This window comes from Natator depressus, chromosome 1 (genome assembly GCF_965152275.1).
Source record: "Natator depressus isolate rNatDep1 chromosome 1, rNatDep2.hap1, whole genome shotgun sequence".
In the NCBI taxonomy this organism is placed as follows: Eukaryota; Metazoa; Chordata; order Testudines; family Cheloniidae; genus Natator; species Natator depressus.
This window is the reverse complement of record NC_134234.1, coordinates 163,564,542-163,585,132: the sequence shown is the minus strand read 5'-3', so window position 1 is coordinate 163,585,132 and position 20,591 is coordinate 163,564,542. Positions and strand designations below refer to the sequence as shown.

The 20,591-nt window shown below is 46.8% G+C and overlaps 1 protein-coding gene across 1 annotated transcript; it reads right to left on the bottom strand.

Moving 5' to 3' along the window:
* Window positions 1–3,764: 3,764 nt before the first annotated feature.
* MIS18A (MIS18 kinetochore protein A) lies at window positions 3,765–13,161 on the bottom strand. The gene is made up of 5 exons (XM_074946732.1): window positions 12,896–13,161; window positions 12,719–12,785; window positions 11,857–11,979; window positions 5,606–5,699; window positions 3,765–4,862 (listed from the first exon to the last, which is right to left on the bottom strand). The coding sequence occupies exons 1-5, from the start codon at window positions 13,110–13,112 to the stop codon at window positions 4,785–4,787; spliced, it is 579 nt and encodes a 192-aa protein (XP_074802833.1). The 5' UTR covers window positions 13,113–13,161; the 3' UTR covers window positions 3,765–4,784.
* Window positions 13,162–20,591: the final 7,430 nt, after the last annotated feature.

The window sequence follows — 20,591 nt, the reverse complement described above, 5'->3', positions numbered from 1 at the left end:
GGAACAGCCTTCCAAGGGGGAGCAAAAAAATTTAACTGGCTTCAAAACTGAGCTTGAAGTTTTTGAAGGGGATGGTATGATGGCAAGTGGCCTATCTGCGACTGCCTCTAGCAAGAATCCCCTACTGCTGGAGATGGGACACTAGATAGGGAGTGCTCTCAGTTACTACAGAGAACTCTTTCCCAGGTAACTGCCTGGTGGGTCTTGCCCATGTGTTCGGCGTCTAACTCAGTGGTTCTCAAACTTTCGTACTGATGACCCCTTTCACACAGCAAGCCTCTGAGTGCGACCGCTCCTTATAAATTAAAAACATATTTTAATATATTCAACACTATTATAAAGGCTGGAGGCAAAGTGGGGTTTGGGTTTGAGGCTGACAGCTCATGACCCCCCCATGTAATAATCTCATGCGTCCCTGAGGGATCCAACCCCCAGTTTGAGAACCCCTGGTCTAACTGATTGCCATATGTGGGGTTGGGTAGGAATTTTCCCCCTGGTCAGATTAGCTGAGACCATGGGAGTCTTTTCCCTTCCTTTGCAGCATGGGGCACAGGTCACTTGCAGGTTTGAACTACCGTAAATGGTGAGTTCTCTGTAACTTGAAGTCTTTAAACCAGGGATCTCAAACTCAAATCATCACGAGGGCCACATGAGGACTAGTACATTGGCCTGAGGGCCGCATCACTGATACCTTAAGTGTCTATTATTGATTACTACTTTTATCACTTTTCCTCCCCAGAATATATCATTCACTACCTGTATTCCAGACCAGATCACTTTCTGAGACTGAGATCTCAATATGTAATCCTTAGATCCTGTAAAGAAGTTTTTCTATTGACATATCTGTTTAGATGCATATACTCAAGATGAACTACAAAATAAAACATGCCTAAGCTGAATCACGGCTGTGTCAACTGCACACTGTTTTCTGGGCTGATCAAGCATAAATGACAATCATAGAAATGTAAGTCTGGAAGGACCTCAGGAGATCATCAAGTCCAGTCCACTGGAGAGACAGGACCAAGTATACCTAGGCCATCCCTGACATGTTCTCATGAGCACATAGGACAAGTGCAAGAAATTTAGAGTAGTAAATTTTGAATATGACCCACTTCATAAAGCTGAGCTTACTGTTTACCCTGGGTTCAGGGAGAGAAACAGAGGAGGCAGGAGAGAACTAAAACAATGCAGGAACAATTGCCCAACACCACATACTGCCTATCAAGCAATGAGCAATACCATAACTTCAGAGAGACTACATAGCATTGTTCACAGTATACTGAAAATGATAACTGTAAGTTTTAAATAGAGACATACGTGGATCTTAACTCACAACTACAATATTTAAGATTTTGAGTGTTCATATGTACTAAAACAGTTGTTTTACACCTAAACAGAAAAATTTCTTTAGTCATTACCTTTAACCTGGTTGTTGCATTGACTACTAATTAACTGAAGATGGAGTTTACTAGTTGATCACTGATAAAATATGTAATTTCAACTACACGGGATAGTATACATACTCATCCATATGCAAGTCTGAATCTAGGTTGTTAGTTGTACACTTCAGCAGAACAGCAGCTGGCAACACTGACTGACTGGAAAACGCTACCTCAAAGTCTGATTAAGTTAGTGGGTCTGGATCTCTTGCCTTTTGAGTCTGTGCTCATTCTTCCCCAGTAAGCCCTGAAATTTTAGTGGTTTGCCAAGGAAGAATCTTTAGAAGCAGTTGCCTGAGAAGCGCAAGCATAAAAGGCCAAAGGGAGCACTTTTTGAGGATGGGTGTTCTGGATTTTCAGTCCAGCCACTCCAGGGTCTGAAGGACACATTGACCTTTCTAGGAGTAACTTCAGGGAAGGAATTTTTGGGGTCGGGAAGGAATTTTCCTCCAGGACAGATTGGAAGAGGCCCTGGAGGTTTTTTGCCTTCCTCTGTAACATGGGGCACGGGTCACTTACTGGAGGACTCTCTGCTCCTTGAAGTCTTTAAACCACAATTTGAGGACTTCAATAGCTCAGACATAGGTGAGAGGTTTTTCACAGGAGTGGGTGGGTGAAATTCTGTGGCCTGCGTTGTGCAGGAGGTCAGACTACATGATCATAATGGTCCCTTCTGACCTTAGTATCTATGAATCTAGGTGAAATTCTCTAGCCTTTTGGGTTCCTTTTGAGGACACTTTACAGAAGTGTCCCTCACCAAAACAAAAACTGGCTAAACTTCTGAAGGCCTTACATTCAACTTGTCGTATTTCTTCTGTCTGTATATAATGTGATAAACCTTGAATGGCCAAATCCGGTTAATTCCAACATTTTAGGGAATGTACTAGTCTAGGCATCAATGGCTGGAATCTTGATGATTTGGGGGGGGGGGGGGGAGATCAGAAAACCAGTAGAAAAATGGGGGACACCTGAAGCTCCTGCTGTGTATTTAGCACACCTATAGCTTCAAGCACCTCTGCAACTGTCTATAGATCAAACTGACTGATGGCACCCATTAATGCCTTCCAGCATAACAATACTCCATCTCACCTCTGCTCATCCTCTCAATAATTAAGTTTGTGAGGGTGTCACCATACTAATCTCCCACATAAAAAATTGTGGGGAGGGCATAGGGCGAAAATGCTGGTCCCCGTTATATGGGGAATAAGTACACAGAACCCTTGGCAGGAGGACAACCGGAGGGTGGTACACAGGGCATTTGTGGGGTGGAATTGAGGAATGCAAGGAGCCCCTGGTGTATAATAAACTCAGCCTACAGAAGCTAAAAAGTGTGTAGGCCCCTCACAAGCAGCTGGTATGTCCATCATTAAGAGGCATTGCTGCCTTGCATGAAGGACAATTTTTGAAGCCTAGAGATTTGTGAAGTCTCACAGGCAAAGAGAAAAAGTTTCTTCTTAAAAGTGGAAAGTAAACACTTGAAATATCAAAAGCTAGCAGTTAGTTAATCATTAATGTTAGGTATTTAGGTTTAAAACTATTTACAATACAATGAATAGACGAGAGAGAGAGAGAGAGAGAGAGAGAGAGAGAGAACACTCATACACTGCAAGTTCTGACTCATAACCACTGGCAGTGAGAAGGAACTGAGGGGCAGCTGGGGTGGCCCAGCTTTTTATGCCATCAGGTAGGAGGGAAAAAGACACTCAGGCCACAGGCGTGGCCTAAAGAATCCAGAGTGCATTGGGCACATGCCCTCCAACAGCGTAACAAACAGAAAAGCAGTTGAAGCAGCATCTAAAAGATTATCTGATCACAAGACACAAGTTCAACTTCAGTAAAGTAACACTGAGGAGGGACAAAAATAATCACTATGGGGCCATGACAGTTGATAACTCAAGAAGAGTATTTAAAAGGGTATGGGAAAAATAAAACTGTTGTGGTCAGAAGATAAAGAAAAAGACTCTTACATGGCTAATGCTGAAGGAAAATAATTTCACTCGAGTTTGGAGAAGTTGTACAGCAATTCCTACTAGGAAATAATTTCAGTTGTACATTACACAATGCAGCCACAAATTAGTTATAGCCTAATTATAATCTATATACTCAATTTATCAGAGAGCCTTTTGCAGATAAATTGGTGTTCATCGTTTATTTGAAAGAGAAACAGAAAAATAGAGATAAACAGCATGATTTGCTTTCACTGATTGGTTATGAATAGAGTGTGTCGCTGCCTGCTGACAAATCTGTGTTAACTACCACAGCTTAGGTTATACTTGGAACAAAAATGTTGTAGTTTGACAATTTGCACAAAGTTTCAAGGGACAGAAAGTGCATCTAGTCTTGAAGTAAGAAAGCCAGCAAATCATTGAGCTAGTTTCTTTATTTTTATTAGAAATTTATTTACAAGACTTTAAACATTTTACATTGATTGTCCAAGTATCTGTTTCATAAACAAATTTATAAACTAATTCTAAGTTTTGCAAGATATTAGAACACAACCCTTTAAATAAAATCAAACAATTACAAAATTGATATCAGAACCAGTTAACACTCAGACTAGAGCACTTAACTATATGTACTGAGTTTAGCTTATATTTAAGCATACATTTTAAACTTGTTCTTTATCTCAAACAAGGTTGAAGGGCTATTCACAATATTTTTTTAAGCTCCACAATAACTGCATTTTTCCCCCCAAGATGTTCTATGCAAAGTTGTTTTGTTTTTAAAGTCTCCAGTAAAGAAAGTTAATAAATTCTGGCCAGCCCAAGGCTAGCATGCAGAACCTGCTACATTTAAATCCTACTGCTCAATGCCTAGCAGCACAGGTCAAGGGAAGGCTGTAAAAATAAAACAAAATGATGAACAATTCAATCATCATTTAAGAAAGTTCAGGGTTAGCTTGTTACTTTAGTTTTAGGAAATTGAATAGATGTCAGTTCAGCAGATAATTCTGGATGACTCTCTCAGATACTGGCAAAAGGCCTACCCAAATTATACCATGATACGAGTCATGCCAGCTGAAATCCAAACAGCACTAGTCTGCTTCAGGAGAATCTATTTAACTACCCTTTTAGGTAGAAGTTGCCCAGAGCATGGGCCGGGAGATAGGAAAAAAACCCATATATAAAGGTAGCATGGATGTCAGCAGAAGGGAATATTTCAATTTCACATACATCATCCCACAAGTCAGTGTTTTTGTTCCATACATCATCCCACAAGTCAGCGATGCAGTTTTTGCGCTATTCACTGGAATGCTTTTGCAGCACTCCAACAGATTCTGGAGCTTATAAAAGCAAGCTTTCCATGAAGTGTTCCCACTAATAAGCTACATACATGAAGTTTCCTTCAGCTGTTATGACGTAATGCAAAACTTGATTCAACTACAGACAGTCTTGCCTCCAGTGCTTTCAGTATAGTTTCTGCCTGTTAAATAAATTGGAAAAAATAGTTTCCCAGAAATATGAATTTACAAGACAAAACAAATCAACACCATAATGCTAGCTCAATGATAGCTACATAACTAGTATTGACCACAGAAGATCCATTACATTTCTGTTTTCAATCTTTACTCACCATCCTCACTAAAAGTAAGAGGATACATAATGTTTGGAGCTTCAGTTAATTCTGACAACTACTATAGCAATGTAGCCACCACAACTATCCTAGAGTTATCTGACACTTGGCTGAAAGTTTCACTGTGTTCATCTTTTGTAACACAAGTTTAGCTTCTCTCAGAAGTTTTGTTCATGTGTTCTCTTCAGTACTGTCCTGGCTGCACGATTATGGAATGATAGGAGCCCAGACTACAGGCTCAAAAGAAGGCATTTCCATAGTTAAAAATATTTTGTATCTCTGTTGTATAACATTGGAAAAATATTTCAAGTACAATTATTTTACTCTATGGCTTCAAACCAAGCTGGTCAGAAATCCAAAAATGCATCAGTGAAAAGTTTTTTGTTTGTAAAAACTGTATCTAGAGGGAAATTCTGAACTACATACACACAATAGGCTATAGTTAACTGTCTAAAAATGAAACACGATAATATGCATAAAAATGAAGATCACTCTGGCTGAACTCATAGGTGATTAAGTGGGATTATTATTGATTTGGCTGTAAATCTTCCTCAATTGTAGTTAACCCTGAATTACTTAAAATGAAATCTTACCCTTTCTATTGCCTCTTCTAAGCCAGCTCGACTTTCAAGAGTTAAAGGTTCATCATCAGTTACAGCTTGTTTTTCTGACGATCCTAGGATGTAACTAATATAGTAGAGTTACAGTTCACATGATTGTCAGTCATAATGCAAAACAAGGAAGCCAACTTAAAGGACCATTTAGCAATAAAAGTAGCTCTCTATGACAGTGACAGAGTGAAGTGCTGCACTGATCAAAAAAATTCATGCTATTAATCACTGAGAGTAAAATATTGATTTTTTAAAATAAAAACAGAATTAAGTCATACTGGTTTATTTTAACTAAAAAAATTAAAATGTTTAATTATGACAACTTAAAATCATAGAATATCAGGGTTGGAAGGGTCATCTAGTTCACCCCCCTGCTCAAAGCAGGGCCAATCCCCAATTTTTGCCCCAGATCCCTAAATGGCCCTTTCAAGGATTGAACTTACAACCCTGGTTTAGCAGGGCAATGCTCAAACCACTGAGCCATCTCTCCCTCCCTCCCTCTGTCCCTGTCTTAACTTATGTTAAGGCCTCAACTTACTATGATCTATTAAAGTAATAGTAAGCTGTGAAGTTTTAAAGAATTTCAAACCACTGAACTAGTGGAAGTCACTGGATAAGTATATTGGAACAGGTTTCAGAGTAGCAGCCGTATTAGTCTGTATCCGCAAAAAGAACAGGAGTTCTTGTGGCACCTTAGAGAGACTAACAAATTGGTGCCACAAGTACTCCTGTTCTTTATATTGGAACAGTCTGCTGAAGTGCTAAACCACCTTTAACAGCTGTAGCCTCTTCTGCAGGTGCAGAGAACATTTTCTTCATTTCAGTTTATCAATCTCATTCAGTTCAATGACTGACTCGTTCAAAGTTAAGAAACTAGTTGGGAGTTGAAAAAAAAAAAACAAAAAACACAAGGACACAGTTTCCTCTTCCAACCTATGAATAAAAAACTAGGTATAAGAGAATGAGAAAATGGTTACTAACCTTTCTGTAACTGTTGTTCTTCGAGATGTGTTGCACGTGTCATTCCCATGTAGGTACATGCGCACCCTGAGCACAGTTGCTGGAAATTTCTCCCCTACTGGTATCAGGTCAGATCTAGTGCCCTCTGGTACTGCATGCATAGGGCACTGGTATAAAGGGCACTGCCTACCTCGCTCCCTTTCGGGTTCTTCTTGATGACCGCTTCCAAAGAGGGGACAGAGGATGGGTCTTGCAATGGGCATGTGCAACATCTTGAAAAACAACTTACGGAAAGTTAAGTAACTGTTTTTTCTTCTTTGCATGCTTGCACATGTCCATTCCCACATAGGTGACTCAAAAGCAGTTATACAGGAGGCGGATTTGGAGTTTAAGGACAGGCTGACTGCAGAACTGCCTGGCCAAAGCCAGCATCCTCTGTAGCCTGTTGAATAATGGCATAGTGCATCGTTACTGCATGACTGGACGACCAGGTCGCTGCCCTGCAGATGACCTAAATCAGAACTTGCACTCGGAAAGCCACGGAGGCAGCTTGAGATCTTGTAGAGTGAGCTATAAGGATAGCCGGGGGCGGGATGTCTGTGAGCTTGTAAAATTCCTGGATACACAAGGTAATCCACGAAGAGAGTCTCTGTGCAGGGATGGAGAGACCTTTCTTTCTTTCTGCTATCATTATGAATAGTTGAGAAGACATGCAGAACGGCTTGCTCCTTTACACATAGAAAGCTAAGACCCTCCAGGCGTCCAGCGAGTAGAGACGCTGTTCTTCTCTATTTGCATGCAGTTTAGGGTAGAATACCAGTGATTGTCTCACAGTTCCACTGTAGTCAAGCAACTTTTGGAAGGAACAACTGGTGTGGCCACAGCTGTACCTTGTCCTTAACAAAGAATGTGTATGGGGACTGCAGTATGAGGGCCCAGATCTCCACAACTCTTCTGGCCAAAGTGATGGCCACCAGGAAGGCCACTTTCCAGGAAAGGTGTAACAATGAGCATGACGCTAATAGTTCAAACAGGGGCCCAGTGAGCTTTGATAGGATGAGGCTCAAGCCCCAGGCAGGATGGGATCTCTGGAGCAGGCCTTGATTAACCGGTTGTAGAGATACAGAAAGATGTTGACTCCCCCCCACCTCTTTTTTTTTTTTTTAAAAGCTGCTACCACTGCCACACATTTGGTGAAGACTCACGGGGCAGCCAACAGGCCTAACGGGAGCACGGGAACTGGTAATAGGCTTGATTCGCTACAAAACTTAGGAAGCATCTGTGGCAGTGAAAGATTGAAATGTGGAAGTAAGTGTTCTTTAGATCGAGGACGGCATACCAGTCCCCTGGATCCAGCGAGGGGATGATGGAGGCCAAGGAGACCATGCAGAACATTAAGTTCTTGAGGTATTAGTCTAAAATGTGTCTGAGCCGACCTGTGGCTTTGGGATTAGGAAGTAATGGAGTAAGACCCCTTCCTTCTCATGTGAGCCTGAACCTCTGCTAGGGCTCCCATGCAAAGGAGGGACTGGACTTTCTGTTGCAACAGATGCTCATGAGAAGAGTCCCTGAAGAAGGACGGAGTGGAGGGGAAGATAGAAATTGGATGGTGTAACCCAGTTCTATTGTTAAGGACCCAGCGGTCCAACGTGAGCTCAGTCCAGGCATCTGAGAAGTAGGAAAGGCGGTTGGAAAATAAGGGGGGGTAGCTGGATCCGATGCAGGGGGGGATAGCAGTGCCAACCTGGAACATCTCCTCAAAAGAGATCCTGAGTGCCTGGGTCTGGATTGAGTGAGGCCTGCGTCTAAACACCATATTTTTCCTCCTATGTTGGCCCTGCGTAGGAGGCTGACAGAAGTAGCGGCCTGTCTTGTAGCCTTTACTGCTTTCTCGACCCTGCTGGCACGTAAAGTCCCAAGGATTTCAAGGTTGCTTTTGAGTCCTTGAGGCCGTGCAGCCTGTGATCCATTTGCTCCAAAAAGACTGATGTTCCCTCAAATGGGAGGTCCTGAATTGTTTCTTTCACCTTTTTAGGTAGCCCTGAGGACTGCAACCATGAACTGCTCTGCTTTGTCACCACAGTAGCCATTGATCTGGCTGCAGAATCAGCAGCATGCAGAAAGGCACGAGCCAGTTTTCCCTTCCTTGACAAGGGAGGAAAACTCCTGCATGGAGTCCTGTGGGAGAAGGTCCTTGAGTTTAATCATGGACTCCCACATATTAAAATCGTAGCAACCCAGCAAGGCTTGCTGGTTCGCTATGCAAAGTTGAAGACCCCCTGTGGAATATGCTTTCCATTCAAACAAGTCCAGTTTCTTTGGTTCCCTTGCTTTAGGCATAGGAGCAGTCTTTCCCTGGTGGTCCTTCTTATTGGCAGCCACAACCACCAGGGATCCCAGTGAGGGTGAGAAAAAAGGGAATTCAGACCTCTTGTCCAGTGCAAAATACTTGTGCTCTGTGCACTTCGCTGTCAGAGGCAGAGAGGCAGGAGTTTGCCACAGTGCCTTGATCAGTTTCATGATGGCATCATGTAGAGGTAGGGCCATCCTAGAGGGTCCCACTGGTGATAAGATGTCCAGGAGTCTATGCGCAACCTCCTTGACCACCTCTACTTGGACACTCAAGTTGGAGGCTACCCGCTTTCACAAGGAGTACGAGGATTTGTTGTTGTCTTGTGGATGGGAGGCCCCTGGTGTCACTAATGCCTTGTCTGGAGAGGTGCAGGACGACTGCATAGCCTCCGTAGTTTCCTCAGTGTCCGCCAAGGCCCAGTGGGCTTCCTCCCAAGGCTCGGTACTGGAGTCTCCCTGCACGATGCCGGGGGTGCTCTCACCTCCGAAATAATGGAGTATGAGTGCCTTGAAGGGGTGCCATGAGGAAGGAAAATCCTCAAGGGTTCCAAAAGGGCCACTGTATCGTCATGGCCCTATGGCCATGCTCCTTGTGGTACTGTGGAACATGGGGCCGCGGTATAGTACTAACAGCCCAGAGAGCCGCAATGTCAACTATGTCACGGAGGGGAATAGGATCTGACCTTCAAGCCTGACCAAAGCTCTGAGCTGTAGTACGGAGACCAGAGCAATGTCATGCTGCTTGAAGCCAGAGACAGTCGAGGAGGCAATCTTGTGGCTGATAACAGAGGCTTCCGCCTAGACAGTGGTCACAGCACCAGGTGAGATTCAGGGGGTGGCTCCCTGCCTCTTTGTGGAACTGGTCGTACAGAGTCTTGATCCTCCGGGGATCCCAGTACCAGTAGGGTGAGATGGTCCCTGGCTGCTGTGAACGCCTCAGGAGTTGACGGCTCCGCAAACTGGCTAGTATGTTGTCTACTCTGACATTGCTCCTTTGTAGGTGTCAGAGCAGCTTGCTGTGGCATCGGACTTGCCAACACCTGATGCTGTGGTGCCAGGGGAGACAAGCAGTCCAGAGCGGATCTTGCTCTCTCCCTGCCTCCCTTCGATTTTGACACCGGAGACCTGGTCTTCTCTTGGTCCTTGCGGTATTTCTTCTTAGGCACAGGGGGAGGGCAATAGGTGCCAAGAGTCCCAGGTCAATGGAGAAATGTTCCACACTGAAGCGGAGGTGCTTGGTGCTGGGTCCAAGTGCAGCTCCGAAGCCAGTCTTTAAGGCTGCATCTATGAGGACCTTCAGTTGGGCCACTTGGTCCTTCTTGGTCTGTGGACTGAAGCGTTTGCAGATTTGGCAGCGGTCTTTCCTATGAACTTCCCACTGGCACTTAAGACAGCTCTAAGTGCAGGGCTTGAAACCCGGGATGCCCCGACACTAGCAAGGCAGACAATCCTGCAAGTTAAGTGCGGACGCATCCGAGCTATCTAAAACTACAACAACTATTTACACTAAGAGAGGCACAAAAGGCAATTTTCTCCTATTGGTTTAAGAGCAATGAAGGATTCCAGCCAACCGTCACAGGCAGTAAGAAGGAACAGAAGGGAAATGGGGTCGGCAGGGCCCTTTATACCAGCATCATGTGCACGCAGCACCAGAGGGGTCTAGACCCAACTTGATGGATACTGCTAGGGGTAAAGTTTCCAGCAACAGTGCTCGGGGAAAACACACACACCTATGTGGGAATGGACACTTATAAGCACTCAAAAAAGAACTGCTGGTTCTAAACTCATGAAGAACATGGTGACCAGAACAAATCAGTTCAATTCACTAACTAAAGCTAGTACTTCCTTTGTTTACTAGGTTAGTTGTAAATGCAAAACTCTTTTAATAAAAATTTCTTACGTATCCAGCACATTTAAGGTAGTTTTATTTAACTAAAAGAATTCAAAAATCTATTTTGTGCACCTTAACTGAATTTGAATTTCCACAGAAATAATGCTTAAATCACAAGTAAAAAATGAACTCTCAATAAATTAATATTCAGCTATAACTGGTTAAACATATAGATAGCGTATTCTCCTAGTTAGCAAAATGCACAAAATTTAGCATAAAGGCTATATTTAGTTGCAAATCAACCTGTTTTAATGGTTAGCAACCAATGAGAATGAACCGTGCCTTAGGAAAAGAATTAAAAGTACAAATGCAAAACAAGATTAAGAGAGATTTAAAATCAGTTCACACTGTTAAACAACAACTTAATCCAGGATTTAGATACTGAAGAATGTTTTAAATCAACTATTTAGCACAATGAAAAACGTGTTTCAAATATTGTAGCTATATCAGCACCTGAACTTCTGGCTTTAAGCATAAGGCCAATGCATCAGCACACCTACATTTCACCACCATGTTGTCATCCTGCTCACTTTGTCCTTGAGGTTAAATGGAACAAATTTTATTTAAGATCGATCTGAATCCATTCGCACTTAGTGACCAGTCACTGTGGTATCTGTGTGCAGTGTCTCTGGAATGAGATTGGAAGTAGAGGTACCTTCTGGCTTTTGTGTTGGGTACCTAGTGTAATTTTATGCACTTGTGAGTTGTATTATATAAAAGAACACCCAAGATATGTAAATATCAGGTCTTAGGCAATATTATACTGTACATGGAATGTTTTCACAACTTAGGTGCTGTGGTATAGGAGACATTAACAGAGAACACTGCACTTGAACAAAAGGAATTTAGAGAGGTAATCCATAACCTTCTCCAAATACCCACCCCCATCCTCACCCTAACACAAGTTTTCCACAATTATCTGATTGCTAAAAGTGTTAGTAATGATCCCAAACTATTTGTCTCAATCTAAAAGGCAAAAACCAATTAGCATATTTATCTGACAACTTGGACCTTTAGGTCTCATCCTTACCTTTCAATAGAGTCAACATTGAAGCAAAATAAGTCTCGCTTGTAGTCAAGATGTTTTGGGGTGCATCTGTAGATGTTCCCAAGGGTCATTGAACAGCCAGAGCAGAACAAAGTTTCAATCATACTGTAAGCAAATATATAACCACTTCTTTAGAAAAAACATTTAAATTGATTCTAATTCATTCACTCCCAGTCTTAGACTAGATTCATATATATCTTTGTTTCATTTGTATTCCAAATATACAACCTTTGAACCCTATCCATGATTTTAGCAAGGAACATTCCTCATCTCTATAGCAGAGCACATTGGACTATCCTAGATAAGACTGACTTCCAAACGGGTGGTCTGGTTTAGGTTATTCCTAACTCCCTGCCTCCCTCCCAAGCAGTATCTACGTTTCATGTCATATTCGGCAAGATCCTTTGCACTTGCCCTATATGGGTTTTTACAGGCGAGTCTGCCTATTAATCAGCTGAGATTTGTTGGGCCTTTTTGATTATGAACTAACTGAACAAAATTTCTTCCACTTTTGTTCCCGGGCTAAGATGCTTTGCAGCGGGCAATTTTGAAGTCACCGAGCCACAAACCTTTCGGATTGGGAGAGTCTCTTCGCAGCAAGGCCAACGCCGCACCTTTACCGGCGGTTTCGAAACCAGCCCTCAGCGGACCCCGGGGCGGGGCGGGGCGGGGGGTTCAGCTTGGCGCCGGCTTAAGCGGCGCCCGTGCAGGCTGACCCGGCCGAGGGATCAGGCGGGGGCCGGGGCGGGGCGGGGCTGCTCCGGGCGTACCCCAGCCCTGACTCGGGGGTGCCCGTCTCCCTGGGGCGCCCCCGGCTGCCGGACCCCGCCCCGCGGTCACTCACCATCCGCACTCGCCGGGCCGGCTGGAGAGTTTCTGCTCCTTCTCCACCGAGACGTTGGGGGAGGCGCCTGCAACAGACAGACGGGGACCAACCGTCACTAACGGCCGCCGGCCGCGGGAACAGGCTCGGGCAGCGGCGGGGCAGGGGTTGGAGCCGGGCACGCTCCGGGGGACTCACTGCGCAGCAGGACGCAGCCGGTCTCCTCGTCGTTGGCCACCCAGCCCAGCGTGTCCCCCACAGGCCGCTTGCAGCCGGCGCACAGGAACACCATGGGCAGCTCCTCCGGCTCCTCCAGGCCCGCCGCCGCCGCCGGCCCCTGGCTGCTCTCCGCCTCCAGCAGCGACAGCGACGCGTTCAGCCCCGCGCCCGGCGGCACGTACTGCGCGCCCGCCATCCCCCGCCTTCAAACGGCCCGCCCGCTCGCTCCCAGCGCCGGAACCGGAACCGGAAGCGACGCGCACGCGCGGAGCCCTGCCCCGGGCAAAGCCCCGCCCTCCCGCGAAGGGAGAGGACAAAGAGGAAGCCCCGCCAGGAAAGCCCCGCCCCCTTTTCCTGTCTCCGAAGGGCGGGGATGGAGAAGAGCCCCGCTCTTTCCCGGCTCCAGCGCGTGGTGTGGGGGCGGGGCTGCCGCTGTGCCCCGGGCGGGAGTAACAGCGCGCCCCCTGTCAGCGGGGCAGCTCGGGCGTAGGCTGGGAGCAGCCAGTCTCTGCAGTGCGGGGCGCGGGGAGGCTGCAGGGGGTGCCCAGCACGGATTGCGCTGCCAGGGCTGCTGCTCCCAGCTGCTGCTCGCCTCCCGCACCTGCTTCCAGTCTGCTCGGGGCGCTGGCGGTGGCTCTCCCGAGTCCCACCCCGTGTGGGCGCAGCGCCGGGGGCTGGCTGGGGCGGCAGGCCTTACCTTTCCCACCCTCACGTCTGCCACCGGGGCGGGGGTCTGCATCTGCTCTGTGTGGCTTAGCAATTGAAACCCCTAGCGCAGCCAGCGGGAAAGCTGTGGGCGCGGTAGCCGCCCTGCCTCCCTCCCTCTGGGCTGGTTTCTGCCGGCCTGCGGGCTGAAGAGTTGCTACTGGGATGGAGCACGGGCCTCCTTCCTCCTCAGCCAGCCTAAGGAGACTGTGCCCCACCTGAACTAGGGGAGCTCTGCCCACTTCAAGAGCCGAAAAGGCCCTATCACCCAGCTAAATAGCCAGAGCATGGCCAGAGGGACTTGACCCCCATCCGGCCAGATTAGCCAGCAAGACATTCAGGCATGTAATATACTGCTGCTAGCAGAGGCTGCAGCCCACCCCACCTTCTGCCACTATCAACTGGCAGCTATGGGAGCTATTGTGAAGAGGCTTCATGTAGTGCTGGAGAAGGGGAAAGCATTGCTGAAGGAGAGATAGTGTGGGTTGGAATGATTGATGGATTTGGGAAGAAGCAGTGTGTGGGATGGTGATGAGGTTTTTTAGGAGGGATGTTGTTTCACCCAGGTAATTTGTTTCTTGTCAAATATTAACTGCACTGGACAGACAGCAGTAATCCTGTTACAGCAGCATCTTTCCCAATCCTGCCACCTTCAGATATAAGGCTCCTAGCTCTTTCCACTACATTTGCTTCTCAGCTGTGCTCAGCAGCAGCCTTCAGGGAGGAAGTCAATCTCCCAGGGTGGAAGGTGAATTTTGTGTGAAAAAGGTAGGAAGAATCTAAGGGCTTCTCTACACTGGTAAGTTTTGTCGATGGAACTAATGTCGACATGAAAAAAACTACAAAAGCAAAGTTGCAAAAGTGAGTCTACATTTGCTCTGTCTGTTAACAGATCGTGTCCACGTTCGGGGCACCATTGTCGACAACGTGAGCAATGCACTGTGGGTATGTATCCCACAGTACCTGGCGACACCATCTGTTGCTAAGTGTTGTGGGAAGGCGGAAACGGAGTGCAGTGTATCCTGGGATGTGCAAAATGTCCCGCCCTGTACTGCTTTGTGTCCCAGCCCTCCAATGGTTTCTGGCTTCCTTTCGCACCATTCTGGCTTTCCTTTCATGCTGTTTTTCCATCTCTCAGTCAGTTCTGCACACTAGCATCTGCAGCGAGAGAGGATGGATCCCACACTTCTCTCCTATGCCTTGTTAACTGTCATGAGGACATCGTGCATGGCAGCAGAGTTACTCACAACGTTACTGGCAGAGGATGAATCACAGGCACCCAAATGTGATAAGAACAGGAGCAACTTATTAGTGCTTTTGGCATTCACAGGGCAGCTGCATACGATAGACCGTGTCGTTTTTGGGCTAGGGAAACAAGCACTGATTGGAGGGATAGTATTGTCATACAGGTGTGGGATGACGACCAGTGGGTACAGAACTTTAGGATGCGTAAAGCAACCTTCATGGAGCTATGTGCTGAGCTGGCCCCCGACGTGCGGCGCAAGGACACTAGAATGAGAGCTGCCCTTTCGGTAGAGAAGCATGTTGCAATCACCAGGGGGATGAGGTGGGCAAGGCTTTCTTCCAGCAACTAATGGAAGTTATTAGATCGCAGGCACTGGTTCTCATGGGAGACTTCAATCACCCTGATATCTGCTGGGAGAGCAATACAGCAGTGCACAGACAATCCAGGAAGTTTTTGGAAAGTGTAGGGGTCAATTTCCTGGTGCAAGTCTGGAGGAACCAACTAGGGGCAGAGCTCTTCTTGATCTGCTGCTCACAAACTGGGAAGAATTAGTAGGGGAAGCAAAAGTGGATGGGAACCTGGGAGGCAGTAACCATGAGATGGTCGAGTTCAGGATCCTGACACAAGGAATAAAGGAGAGCAGCAGAATACGGACCCTGGACTTCAGAAAAGCAGACTTTGATTCCCTCAGGGAACTGATGGGCAGGATTCCCTGGGAGAATAACATGAAGGGGAAAGGAGTCCAGGAGAGCTGGCCGTATTTTAAAGAATCCTGATTGAGGTTACAGGGACAAACCATCCCGATGTGTAGAAAGAACAGTAAATATGGCAGGCGACCAGCTTGGCTTCACAGGGAAATCCTTGCTGATCTTAAACACAAAAAAGAAGCTTACAAGAAGTGGAAGATTGGACAAATGACCAGGGAAGAGTATAAAAATATTGCTCAGCCATGCATGAGTGAAATCAGGAAGGCCAAATCACACCTGGAGTTGCAGCTAGCAAGAGATGTTAAGAATAACAAGAAGGGTTTCTTCAGGTATGTTAGCAACAAGAAGAAAGTCAAGGAAAGTGTGAGCCCTTACTGAATGAGGGAGGCAGCCTAGTGACAGAGGATGTGGAAAAAGCTATGTACTCAATGCTTTTTTGCCTCTGTCTTCAAGAACAAGATCAATTCCTAGACTACTGCACTGGGCAGCACAGCATGAGGAGGAGGTGACCAGCCCTCTGTGGAGAAAGAAGTGGTTCGGGACTATTTAGAAAAGCTGGACGAGCACAAGTCCATGGGGCCGGATGCGCTGCATCCGAGAGTGCAAAAGGAGTTGGCGGATGTGATTGCAGAGCCATTGGCCATTATCTTTGAAAACTCATGGTGATCGGGGGAAGTCCCGGATGACTGGAAAAAGGCTAATGTAGTGCCCATCTTTAAAAAAGGGAAGAAGGAGGATCCTGGGAACTACAAGCCAGTCAGCCTCACCTCAGTCCCTGGAAAAACCATGGAGTAGGTCCTCAAGGAATCAATTCTGAAGCACTTAGAGGAGAGGAAAGTGATCAGGAACAGTCAGCATGGATTCATCAAGGGCAAGTCATGCCTGACTAATCTAATTGCCTTCAATGACGAGATAACTGGCTTTGTTGATGAGGGGAAAGTAGTGGACGTGTTATTCCTTGACTTTAGCAAAGCTTTTAACACTGTCTCCCACAGTATTCTTGCCAGCAAGTTGAAGAAGTATGGGCTGGATTAATAGACTATAAGGTGGATAGAAAGCTGGCTAGATTGTCAGGCTCAACAGGTAGTGATCAATGGCTTCATGTCTAGTTGGCAGCTGGTATCAAGTGGAGTGCCTCAAGGGTCGGTCCTGGGGCCAGTTTTGTTCAATATCTTCATTAATGATCTGGAGGATGGTGTGGATTGCACCCTCAGCAAGTTTGCAGATGACACTAAACTGGGAGGAGTGGTAGATAAGCTGGAGGGTAGGGATAGGATACAGAGGGCCCTAGACAAATTGGAGGATTGGGCCAAAAGAAATCTGATGAGGTTCAGCAAGGACAAGTGCAGAATCCTGCACTTAGGACAGAAAAATCCCATGGACCGCTACAGAATAGGGACCGAATGGCTTGGCAGCAGTTCTGCAGAAAAGGACCTAGGGGTTACAGTGGACGAGAAGCTGGATATGAGTCAACAGTGTGCCCTTGTTGCCAAGGAGGCCAGTGGCATTTTGGGATGTATAAGTAGGGGCATTGCCAGCAGATCGAGGGATGTGATCGTTCCCCTCTATTTGAAATTGGTGAGGCCTCATCTGCAGTACTGTGTCCAGTTTTGGGCCCCACACTACAAGAAGGATGTGAAAAAATTGGAAAACATCCAGCGCGGGGGAACAAAAATGAATAGGGGACTGGAACACATGACTTATGAGGCGAGGCTGAGGGAACTGGGATTGTTTAGTCTGTAGAAGAGAAGATTGAGGGGGGATTTGATAGCTGCTTTCAACTACCTGAAAGGGGGTTCAAAAGAGGATGGATCTAGACTGTTCTCAGTGGTAGCAGATGACAGAACATGGAGTAATGGTCTCAAGTTGTAGTGGGGGAGGTTTAGGTTGGATATTAGGAAAAACTTAACTAGGAGGCTGGTGAAGCACTGGAAAGCGTTACCTAGGGAGGTGGTGGAATCTCCTTCCTTGGAAGTTTTTAAGGTCAGGTTTGACAAAGCCCTGGCTGGGATGATTTAGTTGGGGATTGGTCCTGCTTTGAGCAGGGGGTTGGACTAGATGACCTCCTGAGGTCCCTTCCAACCCTGATATTCTATGATTCACTGTATGGAAGCTGGCAAATCCAGAGTTCTACCGGTCAGTTGCAAATAAATTTGGAGTGGGGAAGTCCACTGTTGGAGCTGTATTATACCAAGTGTGCAGGGCAATAAATCACATCCTGCTGTGGAGGACTGTGCCTCTGGGAAATGTGCATGATGAAATAGTGGATGGCTTTGCAGAGATGGGTTTCCCTAATTGTTGGGGTGACTGATGGCACACACATTCCAATTTTAGCGCCAGACCACCTTGCCTCAGAATACATCAGTAGGAAGACATACTTCTCCATGGTGTTGCAGGTGCTTGTGGATCACCTGGGGCATTTCACGGACATCAGTGCAGGCTGGTCTGGAATGGTGCATGACACATGCATCTTCAGGAACAGTGGCCTGTACAGAAAGCTGCAGGCGGGGACTTTCTTTCCAGACCACAAGATCACAGGGGGGGCGGATGTGGAAATGCCCATAGTAATCCTGGGAGACCCCAGCTTACCCCTTAAAGCCCTGGCTCATGAAACCTTACACAGGGCACCTGGACAGCAGCAAGGAGGGTTTTAACAACAGGCTGAGCAGGTGCCGCATGGAAGTCGAATGTGCCTTTGGCCATTTGAAAGGTCGCTGGAGGTGTCTCCGTGGCAGGCTAGACCTCACAACGGGTAATATTTCCATGGTCATAGCCACATGCTGCACTTTGCATAATCTGTGTGAATCTAAGGGTGAAGTGTTTACACAGGTGTGGAGCACTGAGGCAGAGCGCTTGGCTGCGCAGTTTGAACAGCCAGATCCTAGGGCTGTCAGAGGAGCCCAGAGGGCTGCTATTAACATCAGAGAGGCTTTGAGGAACCACTTTGACAATGAGGGGCAGTAACACGTCTGCTTTGGAGTTGCTTCCCTGGTGCATCCATGTACAATTTTAGGGCCCTAGATCCATGCAACAAAATGCTTTAGAAGCCTGTTCCTGAGAGTGAATTAATTGCTATACGCTTTTGTAGAACACAGAATAAAAACGCTGTACCATTAAATACCTTAACCTTTATTTATTGTTAAAAAGGGTAAAATGTCACAACGGTGTGTCGCTCCAGCTATCGTTGTCCAAGCTGTGAGAGGGGGTAGAGTGATGGGGAAACTCAGGAGGGCTGTGAAGTGAAAAGGAACGTGTGGGCATGGGGGGGCGGGTTGGCAAAGAATTGTACATGTGCATGTGCTGCAGTGGAGGTCGACCACGGATCTGCTCAGTCTGCAGCTGTATCAAAGACTTGAGCAGCTCTGTCTGATCCTCCATCACTTTTATCACCCGCTCTGTCGCTTGCCTAGCAAATGCTGCATTGGCTTCCCAGCAGTCTGCGTTCCCTGGTGTGTCTGTCATCGCACTGCAGCACCTCCCTGAACAGGTCTTCTTTGCTGCATCTCGGCTTCTTCCTTATCTGCCAGAGCCAGTCGGCAGGGGTGCATGGTGTGTTCCTTAAGGTCTCGGCTGCTGAGGGCAATGCACAGAAGAGGGATTGTTACATTCCAACAAATGATTGAAACATTTCAGTAACAAGGGCCTTTTGGAACTTAGCAATCACTTTCTCACTGACTCTAGGCACACAGCTCCGCGAGCAACCCAATCATAGTGAGTGTCGGGAGTGGGGGGAAGGCGGTTGTGCATATGGACAAAACGGTCATGGCTTGCAGGGCAGCTTTGCAAGGAACTCATTCTAAAATTATCACACACTTTTTCCACAGGCAGCCAACCTGCTTGCTGACATTTCACTGCTGCGGGTGAGCAGGGAAACCAGGGCACAACTACGGCATGCTTTCACCCCCGTCTATATGCAGCTCAGCTGTGTGCCGCTTTGGTCCCAGCTCCAGTGATTGCTGAATGGCATGGTACCGTTTCCTACAATGGGGGAAACTAACAAGGCTGCAATCCCTTGGAATCTGCGGCGGAGGATTAACAAGTATCTCTTGGAAACTTTCCAGAGTCTCTCTCTGGAGGATTCCCTGCAGGTCTCGATGTCCATCGACACCCTGCGTGGCCATGCAGATTAGCTGCACAGGGCAATGTCCAGCTCACATAAAACACTACCTACGTTCCACTTTTCGATTCCCTACACAAGCCACAGCAACTTACCCAACATCTCATCTGATTCCTGCTCCCCGTTGAGCACTTCTGGAGTGGAGAAAAGTTCCTGGCTGCCTGCCCCACCGAGCGACCCCACTGGGAGCTCCACATCCTCTTCTACCTCCACTTCTTCATCCAGAATTTCAGCCTCTGGGTTACCCACCCTTTCTGCTGCCTCCAAAGTATCCACGGGGCTATCGGCGATGGAGGTGGGGTCACCACCGAGGATAGTATTCAGCTCATTATAGAAGCAGCAGGTCTTAGGTGCACCACCGGAGTGATGGTTTGCCTCCCTTGCCTTATGGTACGCCTGCCTCAGCTCCTTTATCTTCACTCTGCACTGCTGCGTGTCCTGATCATAGCCCTTTTCGCACAAGCCTCGAGAAATTTGCCCATATGTGTCCCGATTCCTGTGGTTCAATCGCAGCTGTGACTGAACAGACTCCTATCCCCATATACTGATCAGATCCAACAGCTGAGCGGTGGTCCAAGTGGGAGCCCATTTGGTGTGATAGCCAGCCATGCTCACCTGGGAAGCCAGCAAGCGGGAAATGAGATTTAAAATTCCCGCAGCTTGCAAAGGGAAGGGGTGGGTTGGCTGCAGGGCAGCAGAGTTCAAACCACTGACCAGAGCAGCAGCATGGGAATTGTGGGACACTTTCTGAAGGCCAATAAAATCGGGGAAAAAAGGCGTGGTGTCTACCGTGGCTGTTTGTCGACAATAAAGGGAGGGGAAAAGACAAAAGTCTCTCGCAGGAATGGAAGTTTTTTGTTGCCAAAACTGGGCTTTTTTTTTTTTTTTTTTTTTTCCAAA

What these genes read in the sequence shown, in the direction of transcription:
- MIS18A (XM_074946732.1), bottom strand. Translation starts at nt 13,112, where the DNA reads ATGGCGGGCGCGCAGTACGTGCCGCCGGGCGCGGGGCTGAACGCGTCG. An exon ending in CGGCCCGGCGAGTGCGGATG is followed by an intron (nt 11,980 to 12,718) that starts GTGAGTGACCGC and finishes ATTTGCTTACAG; the next exon opens with TATGATTGAAACTTTGTTCT. An exon ending in TAGAAGAGGCAATAGAAAGG is followed by an intron (nt 4,863 to 5,605) that starts GTAAGATTTCAT and finishes TTTATTTAACAG; the next exon opens with GCAGAAACTATACTGAAAGC.